The sequence below is a fragment of the Phaethon aethereus genome (genome assembly GCF_964289735.1).
Source record: "Phaethon aethereus genome assembly, chromosome: 2".
NCBI classification, from domain to species: domain Eukaryota; kingdom Metazoa; phylum Chordata; class Aves; order Phaethontiformes; family Phaethontidae; genus Phaethon; species Phaethon aethereus.
Genome location: NC_138582.1, coordinates 73,699,497 through 73,723,290, shown reverse-complemented (window position 1 = coordinate 73,723,290; position 23,794 = coordinate 73,699,497). Strand labels below are relative to the sequence as shown.

The following is a 23,794-nucleotide window of genomic DNA, read 5'->3' as shown; positions in this document are numbered from 1 at the left end:
TTGAAGAAGACTTAGGGAAAAGGTTTGATTCTGAATTTGAGTATAAGAACTCCCTAGGGTGAAACTGTCATGACAACTTGCTAGCCACAACAACTGCAAAGACACATCCTGGATCAGGCAGACTGTATTTGATCAAAGGCAAAATCAAGTCCTGGTATATAACAGAATTTGTTTTTTTCTTGCGATCATCTCAAAACAGTTTATACTTTAAGAAAAACACATTTTATAATGAGCTCCAAATGTCTTTCTTTTATTTAAAAATGCATGCATTGTAGCTCCCTAGCAATTTATAAGGTTTATTTCATAAGTCAATAATTTGGTGCCCATCATATACTGGGAAGGAGGTGCTTAACGATACAGATTGATGCGTAGTATGATTTACATGAAGCCTCTGTGTGCTGGCATGTGACTATGTTAGGCACATGATTACTACTGGCTTTCAATGAGACTTTGTCAATGAAAGAAGAAACATGCTTAACCTAGTTCACCCTACTTCCAAGTAAGAGAATCCATAGTCCCGTTAAAAATTACTTGCATTTAAGGTTTTATTAATTTCATTGTGCTGAACATTGCTAAAAAGTGTGCAAGATCTACTACTCCCCCCCCCGCCTGAAAAAACACCTCCATCTGTATTTATAACCATACTGTAGATTGCAACCTAGCACAAAGACACTCCAGTGTGCCTAAATGTCCCATCTTCCTTAGAGGCAATGTAAATTGCCTGGCACAATGTCTGTGGCACTGTGGCTATATGGCATTGAAGATCTGAACTGGTTTGATTAAAAGTAGTTTGGCAATCAGTACACTGTAACTACATGCTGTAATAGACCCAAACATTTAGACAGTAACCAAGATGATGCCTATCTTTTTGGCTCATTCCTAGCATTTACAGCTCTAAGCCCTATATGTGACCCACTTCAGATTGGGATTTCCCAACTTTGTAATAAGAAACACTGAGGATGAAACACTATGTCTCTCTGGGACATAGTGAAGAGCTCAGGAGAGTACCTTCTGTGGCTCTGGACTCTATAAAACATGAGAACAGGTACTTCATGAGTAGAGCAGAAGGTGATTCCTTTTTTTCCACAAACTCTGCTGGAAGAGCCTCATAGTTACAGCTGACTTGGTACACTGGGAGGTGTCTGTCTGAACCTCTGTGGGAAGCACTGAAATGGAGTTTTGTATAACCTGAAAGACCCTAACCACCAATCCTCTCCAGCTGTGTAGCTAAAAAGAAATGCATCACCAGCTGCTCAAACAAAAGTTAAAGAATAAAGGTTGTCTTCAAAATTCGTGAGAGTTTTCGAGGCAAGAGGTTAAGAATATAAATAAGGACATCCAACAGTTGTACAAAAGAATAGAGGTGGAGCTGACTGACTAAAGGAAGCCACCACTGCCAACTGAATTGCCTCTCCAAAGTTTTACCTACGTTGTTGCTTCTCTTTGGGTGATTGCCTACTAATCCAAGTTCACAAACCTGTTTTTAAGTATTTGGTTGAACTCTACAAGCATTTATCAGAGGCACTGCTTTCAGTTTATCCAAGACTCAGCAATTCAAGGTGAATCCTGTGGTGAATCAAGATCAAAAGTGATCCCCACAGGATTCCATTTGGCTCACTGATTTACAATTTTCAGTTTATTCTATGTTGAGTTTTTGGGCAATGAAACAACTCCAGTATTGAAAAAAATAATCACCTGGAGGATTAGAGTGCAAAATGATATATGAATGCCTCCTTAATGGTGGGAGTGAGAAAAATAATTAAGCAAAGCTTTCGTTTGCATCAAATAATGAAGAAGCTGGCTGGCTCCAGTGATGGCTGTCGGAAAAACACAGAAAATGTCAACTGCCACCTTGGATGTCCTGAGAGGTAACAAGACAGACTGCGTGAAGATTTCCAGCATATATTTACACTTCAGCAGAGAAGGGACAGAGTAACAGGTTATTTGAACCTTCTTATAATTACTCAGAAAGCAAAAAATCCCATTTTCATTCATTTTTCCAGAGCTCTTGTTTTCAAAAACAGTTGTAAAAGTTGTCAGAATTAAGTTCTGTCAGCTGCATGCTATTAACACTTCCACCAAATCCTTACTGTAAGAGTATGCATACATATATAAATGAAAGAATTTCATCTGCCTTTCAGACAGGGAGAGCAGCTGTGTGAGTCCTATACAGTTCTGCTCAGTGGCCTCCAGCCTTTCATCTCTGAAGGACAGGGTGGCACTGGGGTGTGAGGAGGAGGAAGAAACTTGCTCACACTCTTGTTTCCTGTTGAGGCTTACAAGTCCCTGTCAGTGGCTGCAACAGGTCTGTCAGGTACAGAAGGCAGCCTCGTGGTGCCACTGCCCATTAGAAACTAGATGAAGACCCCTGTCACTTCCTAGGTGTCATCACTGCTGTTTGAAAGGATGTTTGTTCAGGAATTTTATGGATTTGGAAATTCACTCCTAAGTGGCCCTGTTTGGAGATCCCTAAACATTCCACAAAAATGTGGAAGCAGCATAACAAAATGCTTTGAACAAGAAGTACTAGTCAACAGGGTGATATTTAAGCCCCCTTAACCACATTAAAATAATCATGGCCAGATGGACAGAGCCCTGGAGTGTGGAGTCAATGGGCATACGCTAGACTACGAGGTGAGCATATGCATTAAGGATTGTGCTCTTCTACATGCAGTCCAGTCCTTAAGTGATTTCTCAGCACTATGAAGAGTTTCTGTGGAATAAACCAGCACCTGTCACTCTATTTTTTCTTTCTATGCTGACAGAAACATGTAACAATTCTAAAGAGACATCCTCAGGTAGAAAACCAGCTTTTTGCCAAGGGATTCTTGAGCTGCTCTATATTCAGCACCCAGCCTCACGATTTTGTCTCCAGCTCTTGGGATCCTAGTGATAGCTCTCATCTCTACCTTTCTGTCCTCATTCTCCTCTCCTTCATTCCCTTCCCCTAAGCATGTACAAACTCAGCATGTAATTGAGGATCCAAACCATGTCACTGTACACATACCTGCACAGGCATGCAGAGAGTTGTCCCAGTGATCCCTGTTCTCCACTATAGTACATGGGTGGGCCCTAATTAAGGGATCTAACCTTTTATCTGCAGGTCAGTTATGTCAGTCACTGAGTCACCTCAAAAATAAAAAGCTACAGCATCAAAAATAAAGATTTATTGGTTAAGGACAATGCATCATAGACTAAAAAAGCATGGGTGCTGCTTTGGGGCTGTCAAATCATTCAAGCACGAGAGGCAAGAGCCACCAAAACTTGTCAGGGACAAAGTCATACCATCTGGACTTCCAAAGCTTTTGAAAATGCATTTGGAAATGAAAAATACACAACAGCTAATGCACTAGATATTTCACACTGGTAGACTAAGATGCAGATATCCAATTTACAGATAACACAACAGCTTCTTTTCCCTTAGTCATAAATTCCAGGATGATCAGATTCTGAATAGCACTCCCAGATACAAAAGAAAAATAGGGCAGATGATGAATATTTTATCGCTGAATTCTTGCTATACATAATCATATTATTTTATTATCTCATGCTGTGAAGAAAAAAAGGGAAATGAGGCTAGATTTGTGAATGATAATAATAATTTGTCAAGCTGTTTGATACAAGGATGAAAATACAATAAACATGATTTTAAAAGTTGAGATAGAAAGACTGGTTACAGCCATGAAATAGGAAAATGTGGAAGTGATTTAAGGGTGTTAAAGGAATGTAAAAGAGTCTGCGATAGAATAATTTATATAGCAAGAACAATAAAATAAAGTACAAGAAACACTAGCAAAAGCTGTATCCATTAAGACGAAAGGTAACCATTTTGACAGTCCTGGGAAGGAAAGATGAATAAACAACTTCATTACAAATTGCCACTCAAGTTTCTCCTGGAGTCAGAAATAGTCATTTCCTTAGTACACTGCACTTTGATTATGTGTGGACGGGGAATACCTTGTGCTAACGGTATTCAGATGCACATAGTCTAATCCACGTTTCCAATAGTTTTTGTTAGACTTCATATATCTTTATGAATTACCAGTGTATTCATTCCTAACGTCAATCCAGCACTGTAAACGACCTTTTTTAAAAAAACAATTTTAAGAAATCAACCTTTTGAAATCACAAAGACATGCCTAAAGAGAGAATGTAGATGAGCTCAGTAGAGGTGTACAGAATCAATCACAGAATCACAGAGGCTGGAAAAGACCCCTGGGGATCTCCAGTCCAACCTCCTGCGAAAGCAGATCCAGCTGGAGCCAGCTGCTCAGGGCCTCCTGGCCTTCTCCAGATGGGTTTGGATACCTCGAAGGATGGAGTCTCCTTACTGCAATTTGGCAGGGATAAAGCCTGGCTAGAGTTGCTGTTTATATGAGAAATAATGGCCCAGGTGTTTCAGTCACTAGCAAAGAAATGGAAACATGGCCCACAGATAAGGTAATCGTATTCGCTTTGGCCATGGTGGCCTGGCATTTCATTTGAAGTGTAGTAGTTCTGTTCCTAGCTGCTTTACCTCGATATTTTATTATCAGGAAAACACTTTTAAAATATAACAAAGCAAAACCCCATAACATCTGAAAGAAAAAAAAAAAAGACTTTTGATGAAATAGCTTGGAGGACATTGATTGAAAATTCCAGTGCTGCTGTTTCTATTTTTTCAAGAATGTGATTATCCTCATTCCTGACCTATCTTTGAAATCTTCAAGCCTCTCCAAGTAGGACTTTACGTCTCCAGAGTTCACTAGGGATTACGGACAGCATCAATAATGCTCTAAACATGAACTTTTAAATATTAGGTTTTCAAATAATATCCAAAGGATTACATGAGGACAAATGTAAATATTTAACTACGTACAATGACTCAGACTGTCTGTGTGACACTTCGGTGTATGAAGAGAAATAGTATCACATGCCTGGGTATCCAGCTGTCAGATTCGATTATTTGAGTTCAGTTCCTTCATACCAAGATTAGACACTCTGTACCCACCCTGACTGAGAAGTCAAATTGGACAAATTCCTTTGTTTATAACTGTAGTAGAAAAAGTTTAAAGGAGGCCCTCCCTCTGATCCGGTAAAAAAAGCCCTTGAAAGCAGCACAAGCCTCAAATACCTGAAAGGCTTATAATTAGTCAACCTCTGAAAAATCCTGAAAAAGAGACCAGATATAGAGCTCCCCTTAAGGTTCCCACATACCTTTCCCCTCTTAATTAAAAAAAGTATAAAAGCAGAATTGAGATCTAAAACGCATTTCAGAAATTTTTATCCGCTATCTCAGGACTCATGTGTCAATTACCTCTAGAAAAACCACTCAGAAATTAGAGCCTGTCCAGGTCAAATTAAAGCAGGTTTTCTCCTTGGCTTGCAGGTGATGCAAAAGCACACTAGGATACCATGATTTTTATGCCCTTTCACCTTGACTTGCAGGGAGTGCTGCACTTCAAAGCCTTTTTGGTTTGAAAAACCAGAAACAGAGGTCAGAACGCCAATGTTTCCCTGTTGTTTTTACTTACTAAATTAAAAGATTAACTGGATGTTCACCATACCAATTTCCACTTCAGAGATAATGCACGGCCTTGTACAGCAAGAGCGCCAGGCTAATGTGGCCAGCCTCTACATTTACCAGTCCAGAACCAAAACCCCACAGCAGCACTCAGAGCACACACACCTAGAAGAGGTGCACACACATGAAGCATCATTATGCATTACTACATGTACAGTGACAGGTCAGACATTTACATCATGGGAGATGCAGGACATTGTGCTGCTGAATACACATCCATAAACAAACGCAAGGCATGAATGGCTTTTTTTACCATTTCCCCTTTTCACCTCTAGCCTCTCCCAAGGACTATAATTTAATATTAAACATTGATCTCAAGCATTTCCTTTGCGCAGATGTATTGGATGTGACACAGGAAGGAAAACTCCTTACTGCTTTTATGTAAGCTGTTGCTGGCGTGAGGGAGAGAGGCAGAGAGACCAAGCATCACTAAGAGTAGCATTTCAATATGTTAAGGGATTGCGGAAGCTTATCCATTGCCCTGCATTTCCTTATGTGTGTATGTTTGACCTCCTTTAGATGTCCTGTATTTTCTGTTGGTGAACTTCACAGTTTCTCCAGAACCTCAGTCAGGGAATACGAGTGCTACAAATATTTGTCCTAGGTAATTTATCTTACTGCATGTGTTATTCTGATAAAGCTTCTCTTGAAAGTAAAGCATGCTACATTTCCAGTGAAATATATGGACCTTACTTTCCAATTTCATTGAGGGTCATTATACTGCATGACAAGCCTTGGCCTGGCTGCTCCAGTTGCAGAGCTTCAAAAACGTATCAGGGTTCCACTGACATACCTTAAATATAAATTAAAAAATGCATGGACTGACCTTTATGTCACTGAATGAAGCCTTATATTTTTACCAGTTGTGACAAACTAGATCAGAGAAGGAAGGTAGGTATTATGTTTTTTAGATAGGAAAAAAGAATACTCAGAAGAGAACAGTTAGATGTGAAATACCTATCCAACTGCATAAAGAAGCACAGGTGTCAGTGCATACACAGCCCAGTGCATACACCAAACCTAAGACATTTGTCTGACAGAAACAGTATCAGCAAAAACCCCTGTTTTGTTAAACAGAGCCTTACCTTTCTGCTATAGATTTCCTTGGGAAATAAAAGTCCTCTCCTGCAAGGTAGGCAGCTGCAGTTCCACCTCCAAAATAGGTTTTCCTCAAGAGGGGGGCAATCCGGTTGTTTACCAATAATGCCCCTAAACCAGTTGGGAATCCGAAGATTTTATAGAATGAGATGGGGATAAAATCAGCTTGGTGAACTCCCAAGTCTAATGGAGAACTGCTCACATATGAAGCTGCATCTAGTAGAACAAACCACTTCCCTCGTATTTTGATGGGGAGGAGTTTTCCTGATTTTATGTCCTGTATCCATGAAAGGGGATATTTGGTACCAGAAAAATTGCTCTGAGCTGGATAAGAGAAAAGATGAGGTGTCGTGCAGTTTTGTTCTTCATCTGGTAACTTGTTCTTTTCTGATAAAAAGATTTCCTTTGGTTTTATTGGAACAGACAAGACATTCATTGAGGCGGTTATCCCCCTCATACCCACCACAGATGTGTGGCTGTCAGTTAGGTAACAAAATCGACTGCTGGGTTGCTTTGTGCCTTCAGGTATCCAAGGGAACACTTCTGCTACCAGTTTAAGTGCAGCTGTGCATCCAGATGTGAAAATGATGGTATAATCTTCAGCAGTAGTATGAAAGTGTTGCAATATTCTGAAAAATTAAAAAAAAAGATCCAGTTATTTTCTGATTTTTCTATTTTATTGCTGTGTGATATATTTTGTTTTTCCTCAGCATAAATTCTTCTAGTCTGACACCTGACATGAATAGAAGTAGACAGATTTTGCCAAATAGCACAATAAACTTCAACAAGTGTGACCTGAATCATTTTGCCCACAAGAGACTCTTTCCAATGCTGCAGTGAACGTGACTGTGTTTTTTGAGGATGGAAGCCAGTTCTGCCTAGCTCTGAATAGAGTGCCCAGTCTGGTCCCTCAGGGGGATCAGAATCAAGCCTGCATATGATTAAAATTACGCTGTCCCTGAGAGACCCCAGTTTTATTTGCAAACTATTAGGGTTTTTAGTTTACAAAGTATTTGGAGCAGATAGAATATCTTTCAGTTTAAAAAACAATCTACTTAAATATTGGGCATCCCAATTAAGGGTCACAAGACCCTTAAGATTCAATAGGGAAACCTTAGCTTACTGCTCCTTGCTTATATTATTAACAACAGAAAGAGAAGACAGAGAGAAGCAACATATGCTTTCCATGTGCCTTATGCACATACGGCTGTAATCTCTGTAGTCTGCAAAGATAGCCTAAACCAGAAGCAACCTAACATCTTCCCATGAGCCAGACTAAGGAAACTTAAGCAAGCCGGTCTCCTGAGACACATCTAAACGATACACTCATTGATGCCTGGACAGCACCTTGTTGGCTCTAAACTACCTTTTGTGAACACCATCTAATGCACATTTTAGTACATACACTAGCTTGTCCACCTGTTACCGTTTTGCAGTGTGCAGGATGAGTGATTTGAGAGGCTGAGGAACAGCTTCAATTCAGTCACCTTTCTTGCGTTTTTCACCTGATGAACTTTCTCTGAATTAACTCTTATAAAACATATTCATCAATGACATAGACAGTGGGATTGACTGCACCCTCAACAAGTTTGCAGATGACACCAAGCTGAGTGGTACAGTTGACACGCCTCAGGGACAGGATGCCATCCAGAGGGACCTGGACAAGCTTGAGGAATGGGCCCGTGTGAACCTCATGAGGTTCAACAAGGCCAAGTGCAGGGTCCTGCACCTGGGTCAGGGCAAACCCGGGTATCAATCCAGGCTGGGGGACGAAGGGTTTGAGAGCAGCCCTGCCGAGAAGGACTTGAGGGGACTGGTGGATGAAAAGCTGGACATGAGCCGGCAATGTGCACTTGTACCCCATAAGGCCAATCCTATCCTGGGGCTCCATCCAAAGAAGCGTGTGCAGCAGGTCGAGGGAGATGATTCTGCCCCTCTGCTATGGGGAGACCACACCTGGAGTCCTGTGACCAGCTCTGGAGCCCTCAGCACAGGAAAGACATGGACCTGTTGGAGTGGCTCCAGAGGAGGGCCACCAAAATGATCAGGGGGATGGAGCACCTCTCCTCTGAGGTCAGGCTGAGAGAGTTGGAGTTGTTCAGCCTGGAGAAGAGAAGGCTCTGGGGAGACCTTATTGCAGCCTGCCAGTACTTAAAGGGAGCTTATAAGAAAGATGGGGACAGACATTTTAGCAGGGCCTGTTGCAATAGGATAAGGGGTAATGGTTTTAAACTAAAGGGGGTAGATTTAGACTGTATATAAAGAAGAATTTTTTTCACAGTGAGGGTGGTAAAACATGAGAACAGGTTGCCCAGAGAGGTGGTAGCTGCCCCATCCCTGGAAACCTTCAAGGTCAGGTTGGACAGGGCTCTTAGCAACTTGATCTAGTTAAGATGTCCCTGCTCATTGCAGCGGGGTTGGACTAGATGGCCTTTAAAGGTCTCTTCCAACCCAAACTATTCCATGATTCTATAAAATTCCTACTAATATTAACAGGATTTGTAACAACCTTCTAAGAGACACCAGCTTCAGTGCATGCAGCAGAGCAAACAAAATTGAACCAGAGCATAAATGTTGATGCTCAGCAATGCTGTCTGGTTTTCAAGGAAAGTAAGATGTAACACGGTTTCTCAGTGCATCTTCCCTGCTGCAGAGCGTTTCTGTGAGCAACATAACATACCAGTGGTCTCCAAGCAGCTGGCACTCTGATTTGTGTAATTCCAAGGTATGGATCAGCATTTGGAGAGTCTATGAACTATGATTCCCAATGTGTATCATTAGAAGTTTGCATGTTTTATATAACAGGAGATTCCCTTACCAGAACAGGCAGAAACTGAAGACACAGTTGCATTTAGATGTTAAGCTGTACAAAAGGTTACGTGACAAATTCAAAGTAAATTTTTCTGAACCATAGGACAGCAGAAAGAAATGCCTTAAAGATTTATGTGTCCATTCTGAAACACAATTGCTACAGGCAAAGGGTGGTAGAGCTGGGTGCATGAGGTACAGCAATCAAAGATTAAACACTGGAAAAGAAACAATTGCAATGACTTTGATGATTAGGACTAAAAAACATCCTGCAAAGGCCCACTGAATTGATGCTATTAATACTTTTCTCAGTTGAAGGAAAGTCTTATTGTACTGGGAAGTACAGAATGCCACAAATGGATTCATAGGCCCAAATGAGACTTGAGTTTCTTCAGAACTTAAATTTTTGAAATCTGATCAATTGGTAGGTATTTTATGTCTGGAAATGAAGAAAGTATGTCAGCTTTTATGAAGGACATCAGCAGGTCTTATGTTTAAGCTTTAAATGTTCTGAGAAACCATTTGAAAGAATTCATAAGGATCTTTCTGAAATAGATCTGCCAGAGGACAGTTGCTGCAAGCATTCACATCTCTGGACATCATTTTTAAAGACCGTGTTCAGGGGAACCAAACTTCTCCATTAGACTTTAGAAACCACGTTAGGGATGAAGTCAGGGACAATCATGGAAGTTTTTTGTATCGAGTATTGAACTGACAGCCTGCCTCATTCATCACTGTGATGACCATGACTGGTCACTGAATCACATCCCTGCAGGGAGCTGGACAGCCTTTCCCACCACCACCTGCATTACAACTTGAAGCACGCGTGTGTGTCTTATAGGACACCTGACTGAAGAAACTTGAAACCCTCAACCCAGCCAGCAGCCACTGTTGAAATTAAGCTAGCTGTAGGGTTACCACTCAGAGCCATGCCCTGAATTTCAGTCCTGACATCATTCTGCCTTTATTCTCCCTTCCTTACATTCACCTAGATATAGAAAAGGTGGAAAGCAGGGCAAGCAAGAATTCCAACTTCCTCAGGGAGAGAGCAGCCTTAGACTCTTGTTTCTAGGGGAAAGGAACTGCAGAAAGTGGGTTGGTAAGGAGGCTATGTCTTTGTGGCTATGGGCATAATTTTGTATGTGGTTTGGTTTTGTATGACATACAGTCATATTGGATAGATCCTGGAATCATTACACTGATATAAACACAAGTTATAGAAAGGTTGTGCAATTCCAATAAAAAAATCGACAACACCAAAGTATCAATCTTTCTATGTTTTTACCTCTGTGAGCACTAGGACCAGTTATGTATTCACAAGTATGTGCACACACAGAATACCTTTTGAGTTAAAAAGCTAGGTGACAGGAGCAAATTCTTAATACATAACATCTCTTCCTAAGAGCAAGCTGACAAGCAGCAACAAAAAGCATGCTGAAGACTTGTCAGGCTGCTCCTCTTCTTTCTATGCTTTCCATGCTTTCCTCCCCAGTCAGCCTCTTTGTGCCACACAGGCTGCGTGGGAGGTGAGACAGAGCTAGGCGAAATGCCAGATTTTGCTCAGGAGTAACAACCTGCAGTTCTACAGAGGAATTGTACTCGCTTACTGCAGCACTTAATTTGACCAAAAGACACTGTAAAATAACAATAACTGGGATGCAGGAATGGTGGATAGGGATTTAATAACGGGATGCTGTTTTCAAACCATGAATATCAGAGCCAGTGAGTACTTTTATTAAACATTTTCACAACTTTAGAAAACAATAAATATCATCGTGGGTTGTTTAGGCCAACAAATAGTGACAGATCTATGTTTAATTCACAAATGAGAGAGACAAAGCTCATCATATCAGTAGTATTTTAACTATGCTTAGTTTTAAATCATTCAAATTCAGAAACAGCTGAACAGTTCTGAAATAAAATCCATGACATAACACTGATGCATTTATCTATTCAGTTCAGTACCAGAAACTGACTTTCACATGAAAAAATGAAGCTTTAGGGTAAAATTTTCTAAAGTGCCCAGATGAATTAGAACCATTTTTTAAAAGGTATTTAAGTTCCTAAAGCTAGAAAAACAACCAAGTTACATTCCTAATTGACTTCACTAGGAAATAGGTTCTTTTGTGAATTTCATTAGGTACCTATTTGCATTTTGGGTCTCTAAATGTCTCATAAAATTGCTATGCTTCCAGTACTTGCAAAAGACATAGAATTTTCAATGTCAGACTTACATTTTGGCTGAAGTATTTCTCTGTTAAATAAGGAAAATAAATAAATAAAGCAGTATCAACTGAGTTAAGGGAATTTCCTTCTCAGAACGACTTCTGATGCGCAGAGCAAAAGAGCTGTGAGCACCTCAGAATAAGGTGTACAAAATGAATACCACAAGCTCCTGAACTAGAGAAGCACTGGTATGATAAAATCAGAGTACTTAGGGATAGAAAACTGCAATACGTCTGAATGACTTCTGCAGCCCACAGTACTACATCCTCCGTTTTGACATGAATATTGGGAAGCACTGGCTATTACACACGGAATTCCTAATGTTCTCTGTCTTCGTGTAAGACATACCCCATTACAGTGAAATGCAGTTCACCTTTATTAGACTCTTGGAAGATTTATAGCCATATATAAGGTCGTTGTTGGCAGCAGGACTAAAGACTTGCAGTAGAAAACCGATAGCTTGATCTACTATAGCTCACAGCTGGAAACACATTTCCACTTTTCAAAGGACCCTTTGGAAGACATGACTAAGAAGATATTTGTTTCATTAAACTTACTGATACAGCTGTGCCATCACGGGAAAGGTGGCAGAAAGGCTGAGAAACTTGACCCAGTAACTTGCTTTCAGGCTGGCAAGTGGGGGAGGAAGCTGCATGCTCCATCTTTGCAGTACCTCAAAGACCCACCATGATCTGCCAACCCTTCTCTCCCTCCTCTCACCTCCCTAAGAGCACACAGATCACAACACAAGGAGGTCAGGAACACATGACCAAGAAGCCAGTCCAGGGAGAAGCCACTGAAAATGCCCTCACTCAACCACATTTCCCTGTTTACACTGGTATTCTGAGACCTCGCTGTTAGCTGGTGTTTAATCCTTTTAAAAACTTGCTGTAAGAGTATTGTTATCTTTGTGACTGCAGCTGAGCCAAAATGCCTTACTACTTACTCTACAGTAAACACTGGTAGGGAAAGTCCATTCATTTTCAACCAAGCTTGCTTCCTTATTTTCTACATTTAATACACACATAATTAATAATGGGCTTTATATTTAAAGTTATCTATAAACAGGTCATATATTTTGAGGGAGTAGTCATATCATCTACCTTATCTAATCCAACAGCATGAATTAATAGCTCAATTAGAACTAGACACTCCACGTTGCCCGCTGGCAGCTCTGCAGAAAGTAAAGGCTACTAACTTGTTCAGCTACTTTAGGTACACAGCATCACCTGAAGTTAGATGAAAGGGATGCCCTCCAAAATTGCTGCCTGGGTTTTACTACTACATGCAAGAAAACCCATGTTCCTCCTCACCACCAGCTCTATGTTTGTGAGCAGCAGATCAGTAGCAGCACTCCCACAGAGGTACAGATGTCCATACTATACCATTTCCATTACAGCCTTCCAAAATTCAGTTGATTCACATGGCTTTTCTTCCATGCTTCTAGGCTTTAAATACTTCTAAAATATGCTTTATATCAGTTTCTCCACTCTCTTCAAATTTACCATTTTGCAAACACGTGTCAAAAACTGAACAGCAACTTGTATTACTAGGTTTGGGTCCTTCCACACTTTCATTTCAGTTGGTACAAACATTTCAATTTCTAGTTGGCAAGATCAAAATATGGCCAAGGAGTTTGTGATTTTCATGGTTTATATTTGTATTCAATATGAGTCAGTACAATGATTTTTTAGCCAATAGCTGATCTAGCTAAAAAAGACCCCTTTTAAAAGTTTAAGTATTGCCATTGTAGCAAGGGATTCATATTTGAGGATGGAAGCATAGTTATCTACTCACAGTACAAGTTTACATAGCACTTTAAAAAGGCTCCTTTTCAGCTGCACATTTAGATATAGAAATTATTTCTTATTTTAAAATTTTTCCATTGTCATTCTACCCAGGAGCACAAATCCAGTTTGGACTTGTATTGAGAGATGCTTAGCCTGAGCCTCAGGAATTTCATCACACTGTTTTCTGCTCTGCAGAAACTCTGAAAAGATGTAATAAACTGTTGTTTAAGGAATAGGTTTTGTACGAATGGCAACTAAAAAAAAATTCTGAGTCATTTAGTGTTAGAGGGTAACATTTTTCATAACTGGTGTTTTAATCCTTTCCGTACACAGGTGCAAGGGAGAAGCACGTACAAGGCTGCATGTACATTTCTGGGTAAAAGCATTTTAACCTTCCTCATTTATTAATTAAAGGTCAGCTCCAGCTATCAAAGCAGTCAGTTGAAAAACTCCCATCAACTTTAGTGAGGAATCCTAAGGTCTTGTAAACTGCTGTGGTTGTTACAGACACCAGGACATGCACCCTGCTTTTAGGCTTAACATAACGTGCTGCAGTAATTCTTCTGTACATGTTTTTCTCTCTAGGTATATGAAGAAAAAAGGAACAGTAGATGGGGGTATCCTCACTGAAGCCAACACTGCTTATCATACAGCCCAAATTTTCCTCAACTTCTCTCACTGCTGGAAGTGACATCTTAGCTTAACTAGTTACAGCTATATCCATAAGGGAATGCTCTGGTTTTTATGAACTAAGACGACAAGCTTTCTGGGTAGGGAATGTCTTAGAACTTATTTTGTAAAGATGAGGTCTATTCGATCCAGTATGTCACAGCACTGAGTTATATTCTCATTGCCAATTCCCAATCCAAACAAAAGCTAACTGAAATCTATGAATATTTTTAAGTAACAAATGTATTTAAGCAGGAAAAAAATTTACCAAGTCTGTCTTCCTCCAGCAAAACTTTAATTTAATGAAAAAAGCTCTTGTAAAGGTTTGGGTTTTTTGTCTTAAAGCAATGTTTTTCACAGAAATCTATGCCATTATCACCTCAGCAACCTGTGCAGCTAACCCAGCAGAGGTCAATCAAATTAAAGGATTTGTCCTTGGATTAAATGTCTTCCTGCATAAGGAAGAGCACTGGGATAAATAATCCATTATAGTTCTCTCTCAAAGTTTGCTTGGTCCCCTTTTCTGCTTCAGTTTCCCCTTTCATACTGACAACGCACAATTTTAAACCTTTCAGAGCAAGTGCTAACTGTGAAATAGGCACACACTGCTCTATTTATCCTCACCAGTTATATCCACATAAACTTATTTTCTGACCATTTTACTCAAAAGGCACTCATTCTGAACTCAGCTTCTTCCCATTTCTGCTTGCACGAGAGTGATTAGGATCTCACCCATTTACAGAATCGCTGCTTACAGCAACACTGAAATTACCTTCCTGAACATATGAAATAAATGATTAGCTGGAATGCACCTGAAAACCTCCACTGGGCATAGGCAGGTGATGGAAAAATCCTCCCTTTCTATTTGAAAGCATTACTTTCTTCAGGTATTCATGCTTAGCCACCTGAATTGAAGCATTATAATCTGTTACATTTACTCTCCTGGGCGCTGCCTGGTTCACTGGAGACACACTATGGAAATACCCGTTTACTTACAAAAGGTCATAGTTGGTCTTCACCAAATAAATCCCCTCTCCAATTCTGCAAAGCAGGCAGCACAGCAGAATGCCTGGAGTTCCCCCTCGCACCACATCTTTAGAAGAGCAGGAGCTCTTTAATGGCTACAAAATGTCTCCCTGCAGGAAAAGATGCTTTGATGAACAAAGCCTATGAGAAGCAACACACCCTGAGCAAAAGGCGTTGGTCCTTATTACAAAGGTGCACATAGAGAAGGTGTTCAGTGTCACACCAGGCATACTGACAGAGCAAAATAAAATTTAGGGTGGTATTATGGCACCACATATAACCAGAAGAGCAAAACAGTGGGAAGGAATCATGAAAACCGTGAAATCCAACACCGCAGGCTACCTGTTGGTACAGTTCGTTCTAACACCCAAATGTAACTCCTCGCTGACAGAAGCCTGTAACCCCTGTAACTTTCTAGATGTGGCAGAAACCCCCAGGTAATCGTTTCTGAAATTAAATAGTTGTTTTTCTGTGTAGGGAGGGAAGATCAATAGCTACATGATTTTAAAACCACTTTGTGGATATTTTTTGTGAGTACTATCAGCCAGTTCTGTTTACTCTGGTGCTTGAACAACTGCCAAAGATTTGTAAAAACACTCATGAATCCCAGGATTTTCATTAATTAGGACACAAATGACTCTGCAAATTTATACCATAGGTTCTTCAAATGAAAATTCACCATCTGCTATTCAAGTCAACCAGGAAGGAAATGACAAAAATAACCCATATTTTAGGCAACCATTTAAGGAGGACTAGCCATAAACAGCAAACAGCTCATGAACAAACCATTCCAAACTATATTTGCACAAACTAATTGCCAAATAGAAAACTACAAATGATTCTGAATCAGTTTGTAAATTATTCATGTATTAAAATGCAAAATATTTTTCCAGCAAATCTTCAAAATCACCATGAGGAAGCAAAATTAAAACCAAACATAGGAAGATTTTGCACATGGACTAGCATATCGCCTCAGTTGCTGCCTAGGGCAAACTTCAGCATGGGATGTCTTCATCACAGTATTTTCTTTCTAAGATACACCAAAAAACTAAGGTCACTGTATTTTCCCTTTCCAAACTCCTCTTACCTAGCACAGACCCTAAGTTTTTTATTTAGGTATCTCCTGAGCAGAAATGAATGGCAGCCGGTCACAAGTGGTGTTCCCCAGGGCTCAGTTTCGGGGTGAGTCTTGTTCAATATCTTCATCAATGATCTGGATGAGGGGATCGAGTGCTCACTCAGCAAATTTGCAGATGACACCAAGCTGGGCAGGAGTGTTGATCTGCTGGAGGACAGGAGGGCTCTGCAGAGGGATCTGGACAGGCTGGACCAATGGGCCGAGGCCAATTGTATGAGGTTTAATAAGGCCAAGTGCAGGGTCCTGCACTTTGGTCACAACAACCCCATGTAACGCTACAGGCTTGGAGAGGAGTGGCTGAGAGCTGCCTGGCGGAAAGGGACCTGGAGGTGCTGGTTGACAGCCGGCTGAATATGAGCCGGCAGTGTGCCCAGGTGGCCAAGAAGGCCAACAGCATCCTGGCCTGTATCAGAAATGGTGTGGCCAGCAGGAGCCGGGAAGTGATCGTGCCCCTGTACTCAGCACTGGTGAGGCTGCACCTTGAATCCTGTGTTCAGTTTTGGGCCCCTCACTACAAGAAGGATGTTGAGGTGCTGAAGTGTGTCCAGAGAAGGGCAACGAAGCTGATGAGGGGTCTGGAGCACAAGTCTTATGAGGAGCGGCTGAGGGAACTGGGGTTGTTCAGTCTGGAGAAGAGGAGGCTGAGGGGAGACCTTATTGCTCTCTAGAACCACCTGAAAGGGGGTTGTGGTGACGTGGATGTTGGTCTCTTCTCCCAGCTAACTAGTGATAGAACGAGAGGAAATGGCCTCAATTTGCGCCAGGGGAGGTTTAGACTGGATATTAGGAAAAATTTCTTTACTGAGAGAGTGGTCAAACACTGGAACAGGCTGCCCAGGGAGGTGGTAGAGTCACCATCACCGGAAGTGTTCAAAAAACATGTAGATGTGGCACTTCGGGACATGGTTTAGGGGGCACGGTGGTGTTGGGTTGATGGTTGGACTTGATGATCTTAAAGGTCTTTTCCAACCTTAATGATTCTGTGAAGAATGCATCAAGATTGACTTCAATGGTGAACACTCAAGACAGCACAGTACCAGCCAGAGGTATCACTTCTACCAGTAATATGAGTAATACCCTATTCACAGGCTATGCAAACAAATTAAAGGATGTGTGTATGGAAATTCATATCACCTTAAGACATCTACACTGTGGACACCAGAGCACATGACCCTTTAGAGACACTCAAAAGCCACAGGCTCTACAGCAGGCAGCTCATCTGACCTAAGCTAAAAGTCTGCCTCAGGCTGAGATGTCTCACAGTGGACATGTCCCATTCCTTCCATTGCCTGCTGAAGGTATCTAAATGCCTCATGCACTGTACACAGCTACTCTTATCCAGCTTAACCTCAGCTTCAGTATCTTTGGAGCACAATCATCCCTTTCTCCAATCTTACTCAGTAAGTCCTGATCTCTAACCTTTCCACATGTTCTGAGCTCCTGCCAGAGAGATTTGTTCCTCAGTGTTGCAGTGTCTAATTAATTCTGCTAATGCCAGCAAGCATCACTAGTATGAAGCCTGCCTACCAACCCTAGGAATATTTGCTGGTAACTGGTCAGAAGTTACTTCACTTTGTTTTCTGATTCTTGGAAATTGGAGCATGACAGCTGGCTATTTTCCAGCAGTGTAACAAGTATAAACTTCTAAAAGCTCTTTCAGAAAAAAGAGATTTAAAAAAAAAGCACACTTAGGTGTTCTGACAGTTCCACACGCTCAAGTTTTTACAGTGCTTAACTTTTTAAGTAACCTCAGATAAGTAATTATATATTCTTCAAGGTGTTAAAAAAACCAACAAAACCAAACTTCATAAAGTAGATTTTTTTCTTTTTTTCTGGTAAATATAACACACCAATCTTTTTAAAAGATTATTCTTTGCTTAACTTTTCTTTAATGTAATTTGTTTCTAGATCAGCTTTGGCCTTTAAACTGTGTACATCTGTGATCTCTCCTGAGCTTTGCTGGAGATCAAAGCACAGCAGTTGTGACAAGGCATGCCGGTCCCAAACAGTCTCACAATGGCTAGCAATTTTCTTCCACCATCGTCTTTCTAAAGTTTAAGGGCTCTCACATCTGACACATCTAGACTAAATCACAGTTATTTATGGTTATCAGACAATGGATACACCAGAATCTATAGCCTATGAAGAGTATAGCTGCCTGCCTCCTCGATAGGATGCGCCACTTGGCAGACATCTTCTCAATACTGAGATCCACCTGGTAGTTCCTACTCCAATTCTTGCTCTGAAAAAATTCTTGATCCTAATCTTGAAATGTATCAGCTGCAAATTAAGAGAGCTGTATCAGTGATCATATATGTATTGCCGAGTCTTTAATATTAACCTGTTTCTCTGGAAAAATCGCAAAACACAAGGTGAAAGGACACAGACAAAGACAAAATGCTTTCACATCAAAAGGAGTCAGCTACATAAACAGACCCAGAGCAGTGATGAAGTACTCTGATCCCACATGTCCAGAAGCTCAGAAACTGTCTGTTTCCAGCATAACCTTTTAGATGCACCTCTTCAACATATTTCCACAGTATGACTGATGGCCTGACTACAAAAAATCATTACACCTGTAGCCAGAGTTTTCTTGCTCAAGGGAAAAAAACAAAACAAAACAAAAAAAAAGATGAAGGTATAATTTCTTGCAATTCATAAAAGGCCTGTACAGTGAGTTCCATTTCCTTGAGAAACACTTAGGCTCAGAACTTCAGAGGTATTCAGGTGCTTAAATGGGAATTAGATGATTTTGTGAATCTGGGCCCTCAGTTACTATGGTGACAGGGACTATGGCAAACACTCACACATAAATAGGCTTTATTTCATCAAGGGTTGCTTTTCAAGTACTATGCTTTTGTCTGGAAATGGCTTTAGATGAAGATGTTAATCTGAAATCACCCCAATCTGCTTTCAAAATACAGAGGGCTTACGTGAATCTATTCATGCATTTCAACAGCATTTTATTTTACATGGCATAGGTATTCCAGGCAAATTAGACAAATCCTCCACAGCAGTCTGTACTTCCCCTTGTTGTGGTGAGAAGCCACAAGAATGAAGTCTGGAAGGCTGCTGGCCATCATTTATTTGCTGTTTGTTTTTCATGTGGTGTGATGCCCCACCTCAGCAGTGTACCTCTGATTTTGCTTTCTAGGAAGAACATTGAAGCATTCTGCAAAAACCTCCTATCAGTATGAAGGGCAGCAGCAATAATGCAAAGATCAGAGCCAGTAATCCTTGGCACATAAGTTCTTGAAACCGGCAGGACCCTCATACTTTGGTAAAACAGTGGACTGTGAGTTAGAAATAACACAGTACCATGAATGTTAGTGAAACCGTCCTGGTGACCATAGTTACAGAAATACTCAAGAGTTGAAAGGCTTTTCTGCTTGTTTGTTGAGCCGACCAAAGGATTCTTGGTGTCAGTATGCACTTGCTGCACGCTGTTCACACTGAGCCACGTTTATGTGTTGGCCTAAACAGCCTCAAGATTTCCCAGAAATTATGAATGGATGTTTGCTCATATGGGAAACATAATTTCTGCCTGTCAAGTCGCTCTTCATTCACTTTAAATCCTGACAACTGTGTTTCCAGTGCTCCTGGCAGTTGAGGGAGAACCTGTTCTACACATGATGGATGCAACACGGCATAAATGACTGTTGAGGGATACTCTTCGCTTGCCTTAAAACAGAACCTGGTTGCAATCTATGACAAACACATTAGGGAATAAGGAACAACAAAAGCATTTTAAGGAGCTCACAAGTGGCATTTCTAGAATTATAAAAGGAAAGCACCTTAGAGGGAACTTAAAACAACTTAAACCCCACAGCATCACAAAACCTCCATATAAATGCCATTGTTTTACTAATTGAACAGAAAATAGTAATCAAACTCAGGAACCAACCACTCCATATGTGAGAGGAAGCTAAGAGAAATATTTTGTAACTTGCTGCATATTGTCTTCCCATATTGTCTGAGGATCATTCTGTTCAAAACAAAATAGACAAGGAAATTATAAACTGAAAGTAAGTAATGCTGTTTAAAGTGTTCCATCAGTTAATTCTGATATAAATTAAAACTGCTATTGATTAGAAAGTTCACCCCAGCAGATGCACATTAAGGAACCTTTCCTTTTTGCAATTTTTGCCACCTGGCAGCAGCAAACGTCATGAAATCAAAAGTAACTAAAAAATATATTAACAACCATAATTTCCTATAATCCTTCTACACTGCATCCTCACTGTAGAGCTGCTAAGCAGAAAACATGAGCCAGAAAATACAGTAGCTGCCTTGGATTTCTCTTTTTCTCACTACCAAGCTTCTAGGAGACAGAAACCTGACCCAGGAGGCCAGGAAATCCAGATGTGAGATAGTCAGTCCATATGTGGGAACAGACACCTATGTCCCATATATTCTGGGAAACATTATCAATAGGAAACTCATAACTCACTAAACCTCACTAAAGCCAACGAACAACAGGTAAGGAGAAACATTTATGAAGATGTTTCTGACTTCTCAAGTATGCCACCCTGCATATCAAAGCCACAAAAAAAATCATGTCAGGGAAAGACTCTCAAAAGGAGCAGAGGACTACTCGCATGTGTAGGGTATCACCATGCACAGGATGACATACCCTGCTCAGCTGAAACAAAATACTCAGCATCTTGTGCGAAGCGACCCACAGATCACACCTTCAAAACAGTGATAATGTTGACTTTTTAAGTTCAAGATTTTTTACAGAATAAAACCAGAGAAAACAGGATGGAAAAAGCTCATCATGTGTGACTTCTTTGAAAGGTTATTTTAAATGGGATGATTGACAGTTAAGAACATTTGCAAAATTCCTCTTTCTGATCACAGGTATCAAAGACCTTAACAAAACAAAAGCAAGCAACATGTTGCAGCTGACAATAGAAATCTGCATTGTAGCCTTTCAGCACTCGAGTTGACACCTACATGTGTCGAGCTAGAAAAGCAGGAAAACTCATTCTTCTTGATTACATGTAGATACACAGAAATTGCCAAATTCAAACTTGGCTAACTTCACAATAATGTCCATGCTCACGCACCAACAAAAATTTTCTTCCTCATTAGAAGATTTCTTAAATTTTGTTGTTGTTGAGGGGAGGGGTTAATTATTCTTCTTGTTATTACTGGTAAATTTGCAGTCATTGCAGCACAACTATTAGTTGTGACAACATTGATGCAATTCCAATTGGTGTATGCATGTGTAGGGGCACATGTGTTGTTACATACTCACAGTTGCACAAAAGAAAGCCCTCTACCCCTTGATTAACATTCAAGGAATAAGATGGTCTAGAATTTATTGCTGCTGGGATCCAAAAGTCCTGAAAGTATATTCAAGCTAAAACAAAAAACTGGGTACATTCATGCATTACTTTGTACAGTGATGAAACCCTTTTGGGAAAAAACGTAATTGAGTGAATAAATCTTACACTAGACATGGATTTAACCTATAACCCTCTTGCATTAGTGAATTTAAGCATTCTACAAATTCATCAAAATTGGAAAGCTTTATTAATGGCTGAAAAAAATATATTCCAATATATTTTGCAGCAGCCTCTGTGTTACCCTGCAGCATCACATTACAATAGGCTAGCTGTTGTGAAAAGTGATCTCTTCTCAAATACAAATCAGATGGGATGTGAGCAGTAAGGTCTGACCAGAGATTGAGAGATCTGCGAAAGCTGTCCTCGGCAGCCCTGGGCTCCAATTACAGTAGGATCAAGTCAGATTTCATACCCATGAAGCAGGAGAACAGAATTCCAAGTGTTTACTTTACAAAAGTTTTTCCAGACAAAATCTACTGCCTTTTCTGCTCTGTGTACTTTTTAACTCTACCTATCATGATACCAGCACTATTTCTGAAGATTTGTCACACCTCCAATGCTTTGATGTTAGCTTTGGTAACATCTAATATCACAAGGAGCAGAATGAAAAGTGCAGCATATATTTGATGAATATTTATTCAGAGTTCTAAAGACGTTCATGGTATGTATGTCTGTGCCCTTTGCACATTGCTTTCTGCAAACATCCCAGCAAATGTACAGAGAGTATGAATGATTACAGAATGTTCTCGAAAAGTAAATACTGAACTTGCAATTGTATGGTAGAAATCTGATTCTAAGGGCTATGTTCTAAAAGCCAAAGGCAGAAGCTTAACACGCACCCTGTGTCTCACCAAAGGGTTCAAATTTTGAATTGCAAGATCGCAAAATGAATAGTTGGCAAGCATTCCATCCAACAAGGATGTCAGCAGAAATTATTTGGTGACTTACAAACCACAGTGAAGAACAGTCTAATTTTCTGGGCAATTTCCAGAATGAGAGACATGAAATTCCTAACACAGAATAAATAATTATTTTCTTTGCCGAGCTCACTGTCACCAGCTTACTAGGAATTTGTCCAGAAATGGACACCAAAAGGAAAATTTTCTGCAGAAGTCATATTTAAAAGACAATTAAATCCCAGAGGGACATATGAAAGTCCATTATGCTGCAGTACATATCTTTAGCTATTACAATTTCAGATTTCATTAATTGTTCAATGTGACAGGGCGTCAGGAGACAAGTGCTCTGGTGTATCATTTCATACTTTTTTATCACCTGTCTAGACCATCTGGCTGCAACTCAATATGCATGCCCCTAAAACAAAGGTAAAATAAAATGCATTAATTCTCAAGACATGCTATCAAAGTCAGTTACCTATGAATATTAGCAGAAGAAGACAGAAACGGTAAGTGGTCCATTATAAAAAGCAGAAGGGCTCTTTCCAAATGTACTTTGCTTGTGATTCAAAAACAATCAAATGTGATGGGTACAAGATATTTTATATTATGTCTGCTTATTCACATTATAGATCTATTGGGCTCTTTTTCATTATGCATGATTTTTAAACAAGTTTTTGAAAAGGGCAAGAATTGCATACATAGCTTCAAACTTACAGTTTAATTCTTACATTGCCCTGCCTTTTGAAACTCTTCCATTCCCTTGCATAACAATATTTTCATAGCGATATAAAAATAAATGTATTGCGACAGCCTGTTGCACAAAACCTTCAAGAATGCAAATACATTTACTTAGACCAAACTATTAGGCAAAACCTTGCTCTGTTGAGATTGGGCAGCCATCAATCAGGCTTTCATTCAAGATGAGTAGACATTGTCCACTAAGGCACTGCTCATGACAGTATGTTTGACACTGCATGTGTTGCTACAAGTCTGTGTGGCTCAGAGTAGCCTTGGCCACTTTACTTCTGGGTACTCGGGTCTTGCTACTCATTAGAGAGCTGACATCAGGCTGACCAGTAAAGGGTGAGAACTAGAAATCAGCACTCAGTGATTCACTCACCTGTCTTACAATATTGTTTAGATCCCTACAGAAAGGTTGCTGAGACTTCAGTTCAGAGACTTCTGGTTAGGTTCCTACAGTCAAAGGCAGGAACCTAAGAGCCCCT

The 23,794-nt window shown here is 40.3% G+C and overlaps 1 protein-coding gene across 1 annotated transcript in view; it reads right to left on the bottom strand.

Annotated features, from left to right (window-relative positions):
* The window catches only part of MOCOS (molybdenum cofactor sulfurase), a 232,172-nt gene that overhangs the window by 141,351 nt on the left and 67,027 nt on the right, over window positions 1-23,794 (bottom strand). The window contains exon 4 of the mRNA XM_082015564.1: window positions 6,649-7,290. Within this exon, the coding sequence (XP_081871690.1) occupies window positions 6,649-7,290 (642 nt within the window). The remainder of the gene's footprint in view (window positions 1-6,648; window positions 7,291-23,794) is intronic.